This window comes from Ochotona curzoniae, unplaced genomic scaffold (genome assembly GCF_017591425.1).
Source record: "Ochotona curzoniae isolate NIBS_2020 unplaced genomic scaffold, NIBS_Ocur_1.0 contig_2321, whole genome shotgun sequence".
Lineage (NCBI taxonomy): Eukaryota > Metazoa > Chordata > Mammalia > Lagomorpha > Ochotonidae > Ochotona > Ochotona curzoniae.
The window spans coordinates 18,364,969-18,379,552 of record NW_024465421.1 but is presented as its reverse complement, the minus strand read 5'-3'; the positions used below and the strand labels follow the sequence as shown (position 1 = coordinate 18,379,552).

Here is a 14,584-nt window from a genome sequence, read left to right as displayed (position 1 = left end):
ACAGAGATAAGTGTGGTCACCATTGCATTATAAGATCAGATCTGTGCATCTGGTGGCAGCCATCGTGTCCCTTGATAAGGGCCGTGCCATGTTCTACTTGGAATTGCTGCTCATGTGGATTCTGTTTCTGGTAATGTCCTTTTCACAGAGCTGTCAGTTTGTAAGCTTGGTGCAGCACCATGAAAGGGCCCAATGGGGAAGTTTCCACAAGGTGTCCACTCTTGTGTACACTCAGGCAGAGGGAGCTGTCGGTGTGTGAGAAGAAGCAGAATGAAATTCCCATTCTGTGCCACTGGGGTTAGAGCCTGTGTGAAGCTTCCAAGGGGAGAGACAGAGATGGGATCAGTTGTCCTGGCTGCTTTGCTGAAACCACTTCCATTACTTTACTAGATGTGGTGCATGGGTTTCAGGCTGACAGAGAGGAAAGGCTCACAGCTGTGGGAAACTCCACCTGTGGAAGCAGGTTGAGCTGAGCCCATGCACAGCACTTCCTCCAGCCGGTGGGCACTTGCAGCAAGGAGAGCTAGTCTTCCCACACCCTGGGGACTCTGGATCTGAAAATGGCACCATTGCCCCTTCCTTCCACATAGTTCTTGCTCCTGGGCCAGTTGACAGCCTTCCATCACATTGTACCCGCCCAGGTAATTGCTAAATGACCGAATGGCTGACTTACCTCAACTGTCTGCAAACACTGAGTGTCCTTGGTGGCCCTTGAGTTCCTTGAAGACATTAAGATTCCACAGGGTTAAGCAATGCCAGCAAGAGTGCTTCAGGTATCCTCTTGCATGCAAATACTTCCTGCTCAAGTCTCTCTTATGTCCAAACTTGGGAACCAAATGGATATTCACATAAGGAGAATCCTGTCAAGACGCCTACAAGTCACAGAGGATAAGTGAAGAGTCATTGTAGTGCAGGTGGTTTGGATTTGCCACTCTGTTGTAATTTACCTGGACTTTGAAACTCCAGGGAGTCCATTCCCCATCCCCATCTACGCCCAACATTTTATTTTGACATCTTTTAGCTCACAGGAGTAGTTGGAAAAGGTTTCTAGAGAGAATAGGTAGTTGGTACAGTTAAGACACTGTCTCCGAGGCCAACGTTGTGGCATAAAGGGTTAAGCTGTTGCCTGCAAAGCCTGCCTCCCACATGGCCATCACTGACTCAGGTCCCTGCTGCTGCACTTCTCACCTAGCTCCCTGCTGATGGGCCTGGAAAGCAGCGGATGATGGGCCCACTCAGTGGGCCTCTACACCCACTTTGGAGACCTGGAGGAAGCTCCTGCTTTCAGGTCTCCACTCCTTTTCCAATCCAGCCTCCTATTAATACAAACTTTGGGAAGCAGTGGTCAAGCTGGGTCCCTGTCACCCTTGTGGGAGACCCACGTGGAGTTCTGAACTCATGCTTTAAGCCTGGTCCAACCCTGATTGTTGGAAGCACTTGGGAGTAATCTAGTAGGGACTCTCTCTCTGCCCTTCTTTCAAATATAAATACATACATAAGTTAAATAACATAATACAATAAAAATACACTTAGTATAAATGTTTATAGGAAAATGGAACTTTTGTTTGGTGTCATGTATAAGAGGGCTTCAAGTAATTAATGGAAAATAGGTATGACAGGGGCCTGGTGGTGTGCCCTAGTGGCTAAAGTCCTCATCCTGAACGCGCCAGGATCCCATATGGGTGCTGGTTTTAATCCCGGAAGCTTCACTTCCCATCCAGCTCCCTGCTTGTGGCCTGGGAAAGCAGTCAAGGACGGCCCAAGGACTTGGGACCCTGCACCCGTGTGAGAGAGCCGGAGGAGGTTCTAGGCTCCTGGCTTCAGATCGGCGCAGTACCGGCCGTTGCAGTCACTTGGGGAGTGAATCATCAGACGGAGCATCTTCCTTCCTGTCTCTCCTCCTCTCTTTATATCTGACTTTCCAATAAAAATAAATAAATCTTAAAAAAAAAAGAAAATAGGTATGACAAAAGTACATAAGAATTTCAGTATTTATTTTGCACCCAAATGTGCTTTTATTTTCTTGTTAACTTTCTGAAGTACTGTCATACAATCAACTTGAGAGACTTGTACAGGAAATTCCCATATACTCTTCACATACATTCTACCACTACCCTTGCTGTCCTTGTTTTGTGGGAGGGATTATTGAGGACTCTTTGGGTACTAGTAACGCTTTGCTCTTTTCTTTTAAAAAAGAAAGGGTTTTTTTTGTTTTTTTTTTTTTTTTAGTTTGTTTAAAAGGCAGAGTTGCAGAAAGATGGGGAAAGACACACAAAGATATCTGAACTCTTCTGTCCGCTGATTAACTCTCCCAGTCCTGGTGGTCTGAAGCCAGGAATCTGGAGCTTCCTCTAAATTTCCCACAGGGATGCAGAGCCCCAAGCGTTTGGGCTGGCCTCCACTGCTCTCCCAGGCGCATCAGCAGGGAGCTCAATCAAGAGAGAAATAGACAGCACTCAAGCCAGCTGGCGTCACAGGTGCAGGTTTAGCTTGCTACACCACAGTGCTGATCCAGTGCTTTGTTCTTTATTTGAGTAATTGGTTGTGAGTGTGATCTGTGCACCTTATGTGCAACTCTTAGTATACTGGATTTTAATAAAATGCTTACAAAATGAAGAGCAGAAAGTGTTTGAGCTAGGACTCAAGTTCATCAGTCAGTCACAGACGAGGCTCAGGACTGTCCCTGTGCTGCTGGAGCCATGTCAGTGGTTGGGGAGACAGGATTGGAATGTGTTAGGATGGCATACAGTTCCCTCTTGGTGCCTCAGCCAGTTGCTCTTGGCTCTGTGGGCAGGTGGGGCACAAGGAGAGGAGGCCCAAGACCAGGGAGTCAGTGTGGAAACCCAAACCATCGTCCTGGCCACCGGCCATCATGGTGGAAATCTTAGGGAAAGAAGCAACCTACCACTGTCTCACTTGGTTTCTGGATTTTGACAAATGTCCTCCTATCTCTACAGCTTGTTGCTCTCCTTCTTTGCAAATCCCAGGAACAGAAACACTGGTTTTTTCCCTTAATGTTGTGGGGGAGGAGGCTAGGGGAAGGAGCAGCTCATAAGCCTGGCAGTAGAGATGTGCCAAGAGCCACTCCATCCAGGAAATTCCTCACTGCACAGCTGCCCCCTTGCTGTGCTGGGAAGGAATGCTTTCGAGAGCTTCAAGAAGACAAAGTAATTGATTGCTGCTTGCAGCCAATAACCCATAAGCTGTTGCTGGTTGATGGAGAAATGGTTACTTAATTTTCTTCAAAGGATTGATTCAACTGTCAGGAGAAGCAGCCAAGCTAATTGAGTGTGCTGGTTCACACCCTTGGTGGGAACATTCCGATCTCTCTGTCCTTTTGGTCTCAGAGTGGTAGAGGCCTCAGAAGACCCCCCACCCCGGGATCAGTTGAGGCTCAGGAGTATGGATTCTGAGTATTGGTTCTTCAAGGTTCTGCGGGACTCACCCAGGGCCCAGTACTGACGGCCGGTTTATTTCTGAAGTCCCCGTGGTAGCTCCCAAGAAAACCTAACGGCGAGTTGTCGCTCCAGTCACTATCAAAGGATCTGCATGGATAGATCCCTAGAGTGTCCATGGTTCCCCAGAGCTCCCCAGCCCACTGCTCTGACAGCCCCACAAGAGCAGGACTGTGGCCTGGCTTGCTCACCACTATGTTTCCATGTCTGAAAAGAGGCCTAGGACAGTTGATGCTGAGTGTCCGTCTTCCAAATGCCAAGTCAGCTGATAAAGAGCCAGGGCTGCTGCTGAAAAGAGCCATCAAGTGCCCAGTGAAAGGGACTTCTCCAGGGCAGCCTGGGAGCATACAGATGACACCAAACCCCCATGTGTGCCTATCATTTGGTGGTACCGCTGCCAGCTGGCCACCCAGTGCACACAGCCCAGAGTGGTGCCCCTGCTCCAAAGGAGACCATTCCAGGGACTGCAATCCCAGTTGTTATACCTTGCTCAGGAGGGTGTGAAGATCATATGTCCAACATCAGAATATATCCATGAGAAAGCTGCTAGACCTCCAGTGCTTTGTGTCTCCTGCAGTCAGCCAGTGTGACCACCGAGAGGATCCAGAACCAGGTCAAGGAGGAACTCAAGCCTTGAACTACAGAAGTACTTGGTACATGCTGGTAATGTCAGAGCAGATGTCAGTGACAAAGCCACCTGGGGCGAGGCTCCCCACTTTAGGCCCTCAGACAGCCAGGGCCCAGCATGACCAAGTCCAGTGACAGTCAGGGATACTCCTTGTCTCAGTTTGCTGCACATGGAAACTGAGTCAGCTAAGGGCACAGGCCTTGGGACTCCCTTGACCCTGATCTTGGGAGTCATGTGCCTTTCTGACCTCCTATCAGCTATGAGGTCTTGCTGTGGGCCAGGCTAAAATCTCCAGGTGACTTTTGTGTCCTTTCCCTCAGCCCGTGCCTGCCTCTCCAGAAACCTTAGTGGTACTTATTCTTTTGCTAAACCAACTCTGGCAGTGGCCTGAGACCCAGAGTGTCAGCTTTCAAAACACAGGAATTCAGCTGGCCAGAGATTTCTTCAATTCTAAATGCAGTTGGAGCCACCAGCCTAGAGCCACCAATGCCAAGATTTAAATTATGGTATTGCCATCCATATTTTATTATGAAGTGATCATTTAAATACAGCGTAAGTCAATCAGCCCCAGTTATTACTCTGTAATGAGCTGCAGCCTGTCAGAGGAACCATGGACTGCAAGGAACAGCCAGTTGGGAGGTCCCTGGTTGTCTTCCCCTGCTCCCCAGCCAGAAACAGGGCAGGGCCCTGCCTCCATGGAGCCCTCACTCTGGACAGGGAGGCCTGGTCCCACCAAGAAGTGAATGGAGAATTTAAGAGCGGTAGACATGGGGGGACAGCTATGGAATGAGGGCTCGGAGGGGGGAACCCTCTGGTATCATGTCTTGCCTGCTCCCTGACCCAACAGCCTTTGGGGGGAAAAGTCTTACCCTGTGCTTCATCCTCCTCCTCTGAAGGACATTCTCCAAGAGCTGGCACTCAGAAACTGTGAGTGTGCCTCAGGCACATGGTTTACAGAAATTGGGGTCCTTACAGTCAGGGCCCCTCCGGGTACTTGCTTTGTGCTGAGAAGACACTCGAGTCACTTCTGACAGCGACTACCACAGCTCGCCCCCATGGTGGGCACTGGGCTCAGACCTGCTTGGCAGTTCCACCCTGGAGCATGTCTTACTTCACCAGTGAAGAACCTGAGACTCAGAGAAGGAGGTGGCCTGTCCAAAGTCATTCAGTGACAGAGCTAGAATCTTTAAAATTAATTTTATTTGAAAAAGTAAGAGAGAAAGAAAGATGTTTCTTCTGCTGGTTCATTGCCCCAAATGGCCGTAACAGCCAGGGCTGGGACAGGCTGAAGTCGGAAACCAAGAGGAATTCCCTCTGGGTCTTCCAAATGCTTGGCAGGAATTCAGTTACCTGGGCCATCATCTGCCACATCACAGTCACATTGGCAAGGAGCTGGATTGGAAGCCTGGAGTAGCAGGGAACTTGAAGCAGGTGCTCTGAGCTAGGATGTGGGCATACCACATGGCACCCTGAAAGCTGAGGTTTAAGACTGCCCTTTTAGCAGGCCATGTTGTTCTGAGCAAGGTGGCTCTTCAATGCCTTTTTCTTTCTTCCTGCTGTGTCCCATCTTCTGCGTCCTGTTGAAAGATGTCTACCTTAGTTTCTCTTCATTCTGCTTAATCCTGAGAGCCTTCTGAGCATGTAGAGGTGCTTCTGAGATGAGGTGGTTTTCCCCTTGGCACAGCTCAAGCACGGTCATAGCTAAGTAACAAATCACCTTCAAACCTAGTGGCTTCCAACAACAATGTTTTTTTTTTTTTTTCTCACAAATGTTTCACTTGCCCAGGGTTCAGTGGAAATTTCTCCTTCCTTCAGAGGAAGTTCATCTCTCCTTCTCTGAGGAGTTGGGGACCCATGAGGGGGCTGGCTGTGGACTTAGAAACTTGGCTTCCCCCTGAAGTGTCTGTATGATTGCTTGGGCTTCCTCACAGCATGGTGAGTAGGTTCCAAAAACATTTTTAGGACCTGCCGTCAGAAATCATACAACATCCCTTCCATGGTGCTCTCGGCTCAGCCAGTCACAGAGGCCCCTCATTTTCATGAAAAGACATGGAGGCCACCACCTGAAGAGGGTTTAAGAAGAGCATGGAGGGTGGGACTTACTGTCGTAGTCATCTTCCAAAGCCCCGACCGTAAGCAAATCCATTTGCAGGCCCCAGAGGCCCATTCTGCTGTGCCAGGGAAAAAGTCTGCAACAGGCACTGGTTGGTGTTAGGAGTTCTCTAGCTCTTGGCTTTCCCTTTTTATCAAAAGGAGCAGGGTCCAAACTGTAATTTCATAAAATGGTCCTTTCTCTTTCTTCATGGCCATCTTCCCTGTCATGGGAGAGAAAACATGAAGGGGATATTTGTGCCAGTCTGTCGCCAAGGATACGCAATCAATAGCAAAAGCACACCACAGGCAACGTGTGTGGCATGCTACCATCTGCGAAAGAAAAGATGGGGAAAATGCAGCCTCAGGAGCGCTGGGAAGTATGCAAATACGTTTTCCCTTTGGCAGAGGCAAACTTTGCACATAAACAAAAGTCCCGTACAACTTGGCATTTTCCACTCAGCGCCGTCTTCCGGAGACTCGACCCTGTTGTCATACCTGCTGGTTCACTGCATGCCGTTGGTGTACAGACTGACACCAAGTAAGCAAACAGGTTCTGTTTAGGTTTGCTCTTACAGACCCACAGCATGCTCTTAATGTCTCTTGGGCTATGCCTGTGTCTAAGGGAATATACCTATCACTAAGTCATAGTATGTAAAACTTTCAGTTTTAATAAATAATGCTAATTTGCCCTTCAGAATAGCTGGGCTGATTTGTTCTCCTCGTGCCAACACTTGCTGACATTTTCGCCAACCGGATGGGTGTAAGATGGTATCTTGTGTTGATAGTTGCCGATTTCTCACAAGGCTGAGCACCTGTGCATGTGCTTACTGACTGTCTCCAGGCCCTAGTCCTTGAATCCTTCACATTCGCTGCTGTGTTCCTCTTCTGCCTCCTAGATCCCACATCACTTTATAATCCATTTTCTGCAGTTTTATTAACAGAATGGTTCCTTTCTGATCTGAAGCTGGTTGGGGAGGGGACCAGCAGATGCAGGTGAACAGTAAAATCTGGAGGGCATATTACATGGAGAACCACAGACGGAACCTCCTGTTACTGCTCCCCTACACTGGCCTCTCACAAGAGTTAGGCAGGAGGCGGCCAGGGCTGCTGCAGGTCCTGACAGAGCTGCCTCACTGAGCCCCACCCCCTCCCGCACCTGCCGTGACTTCACAGCACCCAGTAGTGCCCGGCACCCAAAGGTTGCAGGCTACCCGGCCACCCTCCTGAGCTGCTCCTCCACTCTAGACACTGTTGCAGTCCACAGGCAGACAGCCCTGTCCCCCAGAGCCCTGAACAAGAATGCCCACAACCAGCGGGTAAGCAGAAGGGCAGGGGAGCAGGTGACAAGAGTTCCCTAAAGTGATACCCCAGGGAGCCACAGGCGAGTTCACCTCAAACCAGCGCTTCCTTGATCTCACCGAAGGACACCTTCTTGCGCACTTTGTTTCTCCTGAACTGCCCCCACAGCTGTGAGAAGCTAGAGGCACCTTGCTGGGAGCCTTCCTGTCCCACTGCCTCACAGGCTTCTCGTGAAATCCTCCCTGCGCTTGCCCAGGACTTTGATGTCGCAATGACCCTGCTCAGAGCGGTTCCGCTTAGGGGTTTGGCCTTCCTTTGCTGAGCTTTGCGGCGGAGGCAGCAGGCAGGGCTCTCTTCCCCCAAAGCCCACAGGCAGTTGGGCTTCGCAAGGGAACTGGCTTGCCTGTGGACTCACCCCACGGTCACCAACACACCGAGATTCTGTCTGCAAAAGAAAGCGCCTATCATTTTTTTTCCCTGTTTTTTTTAAAAGAAAATGTTTTAATGTATTGAGTAAAGAAAATCAAGCACACAGAAAAGGTTTATAAGAATGGGTCTGATCACTTCCATGATTAATAATATGTAAGACTAGATGCCCAGTATGGAAATTAAATTTTAGGATAAAAGCATTTTTAAATCATCTTTGGCAGGCAGTTGATATAATGATTAAATCAGCATTTGGGGTACCCATATACCATATTGGAATACCTGGTTTAAGCCCTGGCTTCTCTGCTTCTTGGCCAGCTTCCTGCTAATTCATACCCTAGGAAGCAGCAAGTGATAACCCAGATGCTTGAGTTCTTGCTACTCATAGGAGAAACCCACAGTGAATTCTGAACTCTAAGCTTCCTTCTGGCCCAACCCTGGTTGTTGTGGTGTAAGATCTGTCTGTCTCTCTACCTTTTAAATGAAATGAAAATTAGTAAATATTAATTTCCAAAAAGAAATGCCCTCCCTCCCCCCAAAAAAGTGATCAGATTGCTGGGAAAGGCAAGAAGATTCTTGCCATAGCTAGTCACATGGTTCGAATGGGGCCGTATTTGGCTGTGTTACTCACTGTGGAGGCATCTGGCTGGCCTGGGTATGCAGAGACAAACCTGAGGCCCACAAAACCTGAGTGGATGGACTGGAAACACCCCCACGCTAAGCAGGCATCCCAGACAGGTGACACCATCAGGACAGAGCTGAGCTGTGTGCTTGAAGGGTTCCTGAAGGGGGAGGGAAGCTTATGGCTCATGTGTAGATACAGGGAAAAAGTGAAAATGTCGGAGGTGGGGCAGGGATCCTTGGAGAATACCTGAGGTCTGGTTCGTTATTTGGCATGTTTGGGATCAGAACCTTATTTTGCCTTCCCATCCCGGGTGAATTTAAGGCCAATCTTAGGTCAGAATATTCACAGGCTAACTTAGGGGGTGACTGGCACATTTGACAACAGAAAGGCAATCACACCAAGCAAGCTCAGGGAATGGGTGAGTGTGGCCGTGTGTGCAGTGCACCGCAGTAAGCTGTTACAGGACTCCTTGCCCCACCCCGCCCCCGTTCTAATCACACTACAACTGACACTTCTTTGTAGGGATTTCAATATGTCAGCACAAAGTAATAATGTCTACAATTGTAATATTTTCCACTATTACCACGGTTATTTGTAAATATGATTTTATATGGGTTTTATATGTGTTTCAAAAGAATATCTTGAATACTTCATTTTTAAATCACTTGAAGCATTACTGGTGGCACATGGAACAAAAATGAAAGTTCTCCCATTCATACTCCCCCTCACTCACTCCCACCCCCAATTCTCACTTCCCTCCCCACAGCTAACCACTGTTCACCATCTGGTTAAACATAACTTTGAAATGGGTATATAATTTTCCACCTAATGGGGAAAAAAAGTATATGTAAAATATTCCCCTATTAGGGGACATTTTGGTTGTTTCCTGATTCAGCCATGTTGTCTTAAACATATACAACAGAGGGTTCCCTTGGAGAGAACTCTAGCTAGCCTGTGCATGTATATGCCACAGGGCTGTGGTTTTGGAGCTATCAAGGAGAAACGTGACATAGACATGGGCTCGGGAGGTAACTGTCAGCTCTGAGAAGGGCTTTGCCTGTGCCAGGACCCCCTGTGCACAAGAAGCCATGCTAAATGCCTTTCTTGTCTGTTCTCATTTCATGCAGCAAGCACCTCAAGCTAAAGGACAAGCTTCCTGTTTTACAGATAGGAAGGCCATGTTTCTCAGGACCCAAGTGCATTGCCTAGGATCCTACACCATGTAGTGCAGGGGTTGGCTGTACATTGCAAGACACCAAGCTGAGGACCTTGTGTTTCTGACATAGAACTGGGGACTGTTGTTTTCCTGTGTGTATTTCACTGAGGCACATGCCACTGCAACCATCAGCTGCCCCTAATCCTTGAGGAAGCTCCAGCATGTTAATGGGATCATTGACTGGTTGGTGTTAACACATCTGTAGTGAAAGCACTTGAAGGGAGTAGGCCTTATCACCCACTGTTTAGGTCAGAAATCTGAGGCCTCCTCGCCAAGGAGGGCCTCAACCACAGGTCTGTGTGATGCAAGGCCTGGCCTTCCACCCCGGATCTGTGAGGTCCAATAGAAGGTAGAGGTGACTTGAAGATGATCTGCAGGCGGGGTGGCGGGACTAGCTGTGCTCTCCTCTCTCCACAGACAACAGCGACTTGATTGCATGCACAGTGGTCACCAAGGATGGTGGCATGGTCCAGCGCTTCCTGGCTGTTGACATCTACCAGATGAGCTTGGTGGAACCCGATGTGTCCAGGCTGGGTTGGGGAGTGGTCAAGTTTGCAGGTCTTCTACAGGTAAGACAGCCACAGGCTCCAGAATCTCTACCCCACACACAGCAAGCTGTCATCTTTACAATTAAGTTCTTTATTTCTTTAAAGGGTCATTTACTTATTTATTTAAAGGCAAACTTACAGAGAGAGAGAGGGAGATACCTTCATCTGCTGCCTGTAGAACCTTATCCTCACATGCAGGGGCCCAAGCATTTGGATCATCTTTCACTATTCCAGGCACATGAGCAGGGAGCTGGATTGGAAGAACCAGTACTCAAAGCAGTGCTCATATGGGATTCCAGTATTGCAGGTAGCAGCCTAGTCCACTGTAGCATGATGCTCTCTCCCCTTTAAATAGAACCTACTAGTAAAGGGAATATGTATAGAACTTGGTCCTATAAAGACCCAAATCTGGCATGATGCGCAGTTACGGGCCAAGTCCCCTTGACCACACCCTTCAGTCCTCCTCTCCCCAATAGGAGATAACCTCTGTTGTCAGTCTGATGCTTCCAGATCTGCACCTCTGCCAAGTGCATAGGTAAATGTGGTTCCACGTGATGGTTTTTGGAATTGTGTCCACACAGCCCTTTGTAGTCATGGCTGTTACGTCTGCAGATCTAGGCAATCACAGAAACTGAAAATATTTGGGGAACGAGTGCTGTGTGTGCGAAACATGTAAAGACTTTTTTCCCTTTCTATGCTGTTCCCTAAGCAGTGCAGCGTAGTCGCTGCTCACATAGCATTCTGACTGTATTAGATATCAGGAATGTGTACAGGTACATATTTCACTGTATTAGGTACAGGAACGTGTAGGTTGTGTGCAAATGCTAAATCCTTTTACCTGAGAGACTGGAGCACCAGTAGATTTGCGTATTCACAAAGGATCCCAGGACCAAGCCCCGGTGGATCCCAAGGGATTACTGACTGTATTACTTGAAAGAGACTATTACTTGAGAGGGACAGAGTGTTTTGTGATGTCTCACCGGGCACATTCTCAGTGTTGTGTTTCTCACTCAGTAGCATGTCTTGAAGAGCTGCTGTGTTAGTATACAAAGACCTCCTGGCCCTTTTTTGAACAGTTGCCTGAGTGTAGCAAGGTATTTGTAGCTAGTACCCTGTCAGTTGTGCCCGGTTTCCCCCCTTCCTAACATACTGCCATGACAGCTGTACTGGAGCACAGTCTCCCTAGATGTGTAACCAAGAAATTGGAGATGGCTCTTTTCGTCGTTGGTGTAGAGAACACCCAGTGCCTCTCTGAAATGGTTGTTGCCACCAGTAGTCTAGGAGAATTTCCTTCTCTTCACCCCGCTTCCAGCAGATCAAGGCTCCGAATGCCAGAGGTGTAGGGATGGGTCATATTTGTCAGCGTGATGAGTGGTTGATGCTCAGCTTGCAGAGTGGACAGAGCCAAGAACAGCAAGGCTCAACAGTGCTCCAGCTGCCCCCCTGCCTCGCTGTACCCTACAAGTCCAGCCTGAGTCTTATCCTGTGTCCGGGCAGTTTGTCTTTGTTCGATGGTCCTGGTTTCGTTTTTTTTTCTTTTCTTTTTTAAAGTTTTTTTTTTTGGTTGTTGTTGTTTTGTTTTAATTTGAAAGGCAGAGCACCAGAGAAATTTTTTGGTTTCTGGTTCACTTCCCAAATGGCCACAAGAGACAGGAGTGGACCAGTCCAAGTGAGGATACTGAGTTCCATTCAGGTTTCCCACATGTGGCAGGGACCCAAGTCCTTGGGCCATCTTCTGCTGCCTCTCTGGACATAGTAGCTGGATCCAAAATCAAGCAGCTGGGACTTGAATCAGCACTCTGATGCAGGATACTGGGACTGCAGGCAGCAACAAATAGTGGCTCTGAGTCCTAGTTTCTTGTAAGACCTTGCCCAGCGCAGAGGTTGACTCACATCTGGCTGGCCACGAGAACCACCTATGTATTTGAAGAGGCTTCTGCAGCTTCAGCCCCAACGTCCTCTTTTTCAGGACCTTTCTATTTTTGTAATGTGAGAATCGGCTGCAGAAGAATCTCTCATTTTCTAAGATTTGATTTTGCTTTATATAAAAGCCAGAGACAGATTGGTAGAGAGAGAGGCAGAAGAAGGTCTTGCATTTGCTGGATCACTCTACAAATGCTCGCAACAAGTGGAATTGGGCCAGGCCAAAGCCAGGAGCTCAGTCCCGGTCTCCCACATGATATGGCTGGAACCAGAGCCATCACTTGCTGTTTCCCAAGGTTGCACACTAGCAGCATTGAATGTAGAGACAGGACTGAAAAATCAGGCCTCCGAGTAGTGTCCCAGGTAGCGTTCAAACTGCCATGCCAAACCTACCTAGAACCTCTCGTTTTAAAAGCTTCATGTAAGACCTTGTATATCAGATTACTTACACTTCTTATTTATTAAAGCTTGCAGTCAATTTCCTTTAGAATTTGGTGTAAGGGAAATATTTTCCTGCTCCTAAAAAAAGAATTAATCCCTATCCTCCATGAAACAATGAAAATCAAATGAACCTTTAAAAAAAAAAAAGATTCATTTGTTTATTTGAAAGGCAGAGTTGCGATGGGGTGGAAAGAGACAGAGAGAAATCTATCAACTGGTTCGTTTTCCAGATGGCTGCAGCCACCAGTGCTCTACCAAGCCAGAGGCAGGCACTTGGGCTGTCTTCCACTGCTTTTCCAGGTGCATTAGCAGGGAGCTGCACTGGAAGTGGAAAAAATAGCTCTTAAACTAGCTATTTTGTCAAGTCATAGCTGTGTTATTTGCTCCCTGTTTCAGATATATAATCCCTCATTTAACCCTCACTGCTGCATTTTGATGTTGGCCTTATTTGCAAAGGGCCCATGCCTGAGAGCCTTACCATCTTTCTTCATGAGCCTGCTTCAACATTTTCCCCACTTCCTGTGACAGTTCTTTCTCTCTGGTCACTTCACACCTGTGTCGGAAGCAGAGACTCTTCTGAGGTTTAAGACAGACTTGTGCTTAAAACAATTGTGACACAGTAGTTGCTGCAGCACCATTCACACACTACTTTCTTCAAATCACTGCTGAGGATCACGGTCCCTGTACCCTTCTCAGAGTCAGCTTTTTCCTTGGAGAACAGGGGTTCCCTCCTGCATACAAATACACAAATGGATCCCCTCTTAAGAGAAACCAGGAGGAAATTGGTTAGGAAATGAATGACTATCTAAGATCATGCCAGATGGTGACAGGAATCTTGATTTGTTATCTCTGGTTTCTCAGAAGATTTGTTATTTTCCTGGTAAGTTACCAGTGTTCCCTTCTGGTCAGCAACTGACTCAAGTCCTCATGGGAGTGGGTTAAGCTGCTACTTGAAATACCACATTCCATATCTTGTTCTGGTTTAGAAAGTACCAGCTGCTCCACTTCTGATCTAGTTTCCCTCTGATGCACTCTGGGAGGCAGCAGATAGTTCAAGTATTCAGATTCCTGCCATCCATGTGGGAGACGCAATGAAGTTCCTAGCTCCTGGATCCATTCTGGCTGACTCTGCCTGTTGTGGACATTTGGGAAGTAAACCAATAGATGGAGGTTTCTTTTTTCTCTCTCTCCCTGTCCATTACCCACCCCTAAATCTGTTTCTCACTCTGTCTCTTTCAAGTAGATGAAATTTATTTATTTTAAATAAATTTTAAAATAAACATTAAAAAAAGAAGTCCTCCTGGACATAGATCCTGGCTAGCACAACCAGTGTGGGCTCCTTTTGAGCGGTTTATCTCTACACCGTCTTCTCCTTCTGTCCTGGGTCTGGTATAAGGACCCCTTTGTGGTTGAGACACAGATCCACAACTCTTGAACAGGACACATGCCCTTCCTTTGCCTCCTCCCCACAGGACATGCAGGTGACTGGTGTGGAGGATGACAGCCGCGCCCTCAATATCACCATCCACAAGCCAGCATCCAGCCCCCACTCCAAGCCCTTCCCCATCCTTCAGGCCACCTTCATCTTCTCGGACCACATCCGCTGCATCATTGCCAAGCAGCGCCTGGCCAAGGGCCGCATCCAGGCACGCCGCATGAAGATGCAAAGGATAGCTGGTGAGTGCTGGTCCTGACAGGTGTCCTCTGGACCTTAGTAGCAGAAGCAGTCACAAAATTGACTTTGACACTGTTAGATCTTCTGGAAGTGGACACACATCATTTGGGACATGATTTGTTGTGTTTTATAAGAAAACAGAGACCCTATTCAGAGTTTCCCACCTCCTGATTGGTTGGTAGGTCCAAGAGCTGGCACTACCTCACAATCAGGAGCCCTTGGTGAAGGACACCTGCTGCCCCTCCTCCCCATTG

At 48.0% G+C, this 14,584-nt stretch overlaps 1 protein-coding gene across 4 annotated transcripts in view; it reads left to right on the top strand.

Moving 5' to 3' along the window:
• The window catches only part of CLEC16A (C-type lectin domain containing 16A), a 183,448-nt gene that overhangs the window by 126,450 nt on the left and 42,414 nt on the right, over window positions 1–14,584 (top strand). For all 4 annotated transcript variants that reach the window (XM_040973335.1, XM_040973334.1, XM_040973333.1 and 1 more), the window contains 2 exons: window positions 10,161–10,312; window positions 14,128–14,332. In XM_040973335.1, the coding sequence (XP_040829269.1) occupies window positions 10,161–10,312; window positions 14,128–14,332 (357 nt within the window). The remainder of the gene's footprint in view (window positions 1–10,160; window positions 10,313–14,127; window positions 14,333–14,584) is intronic.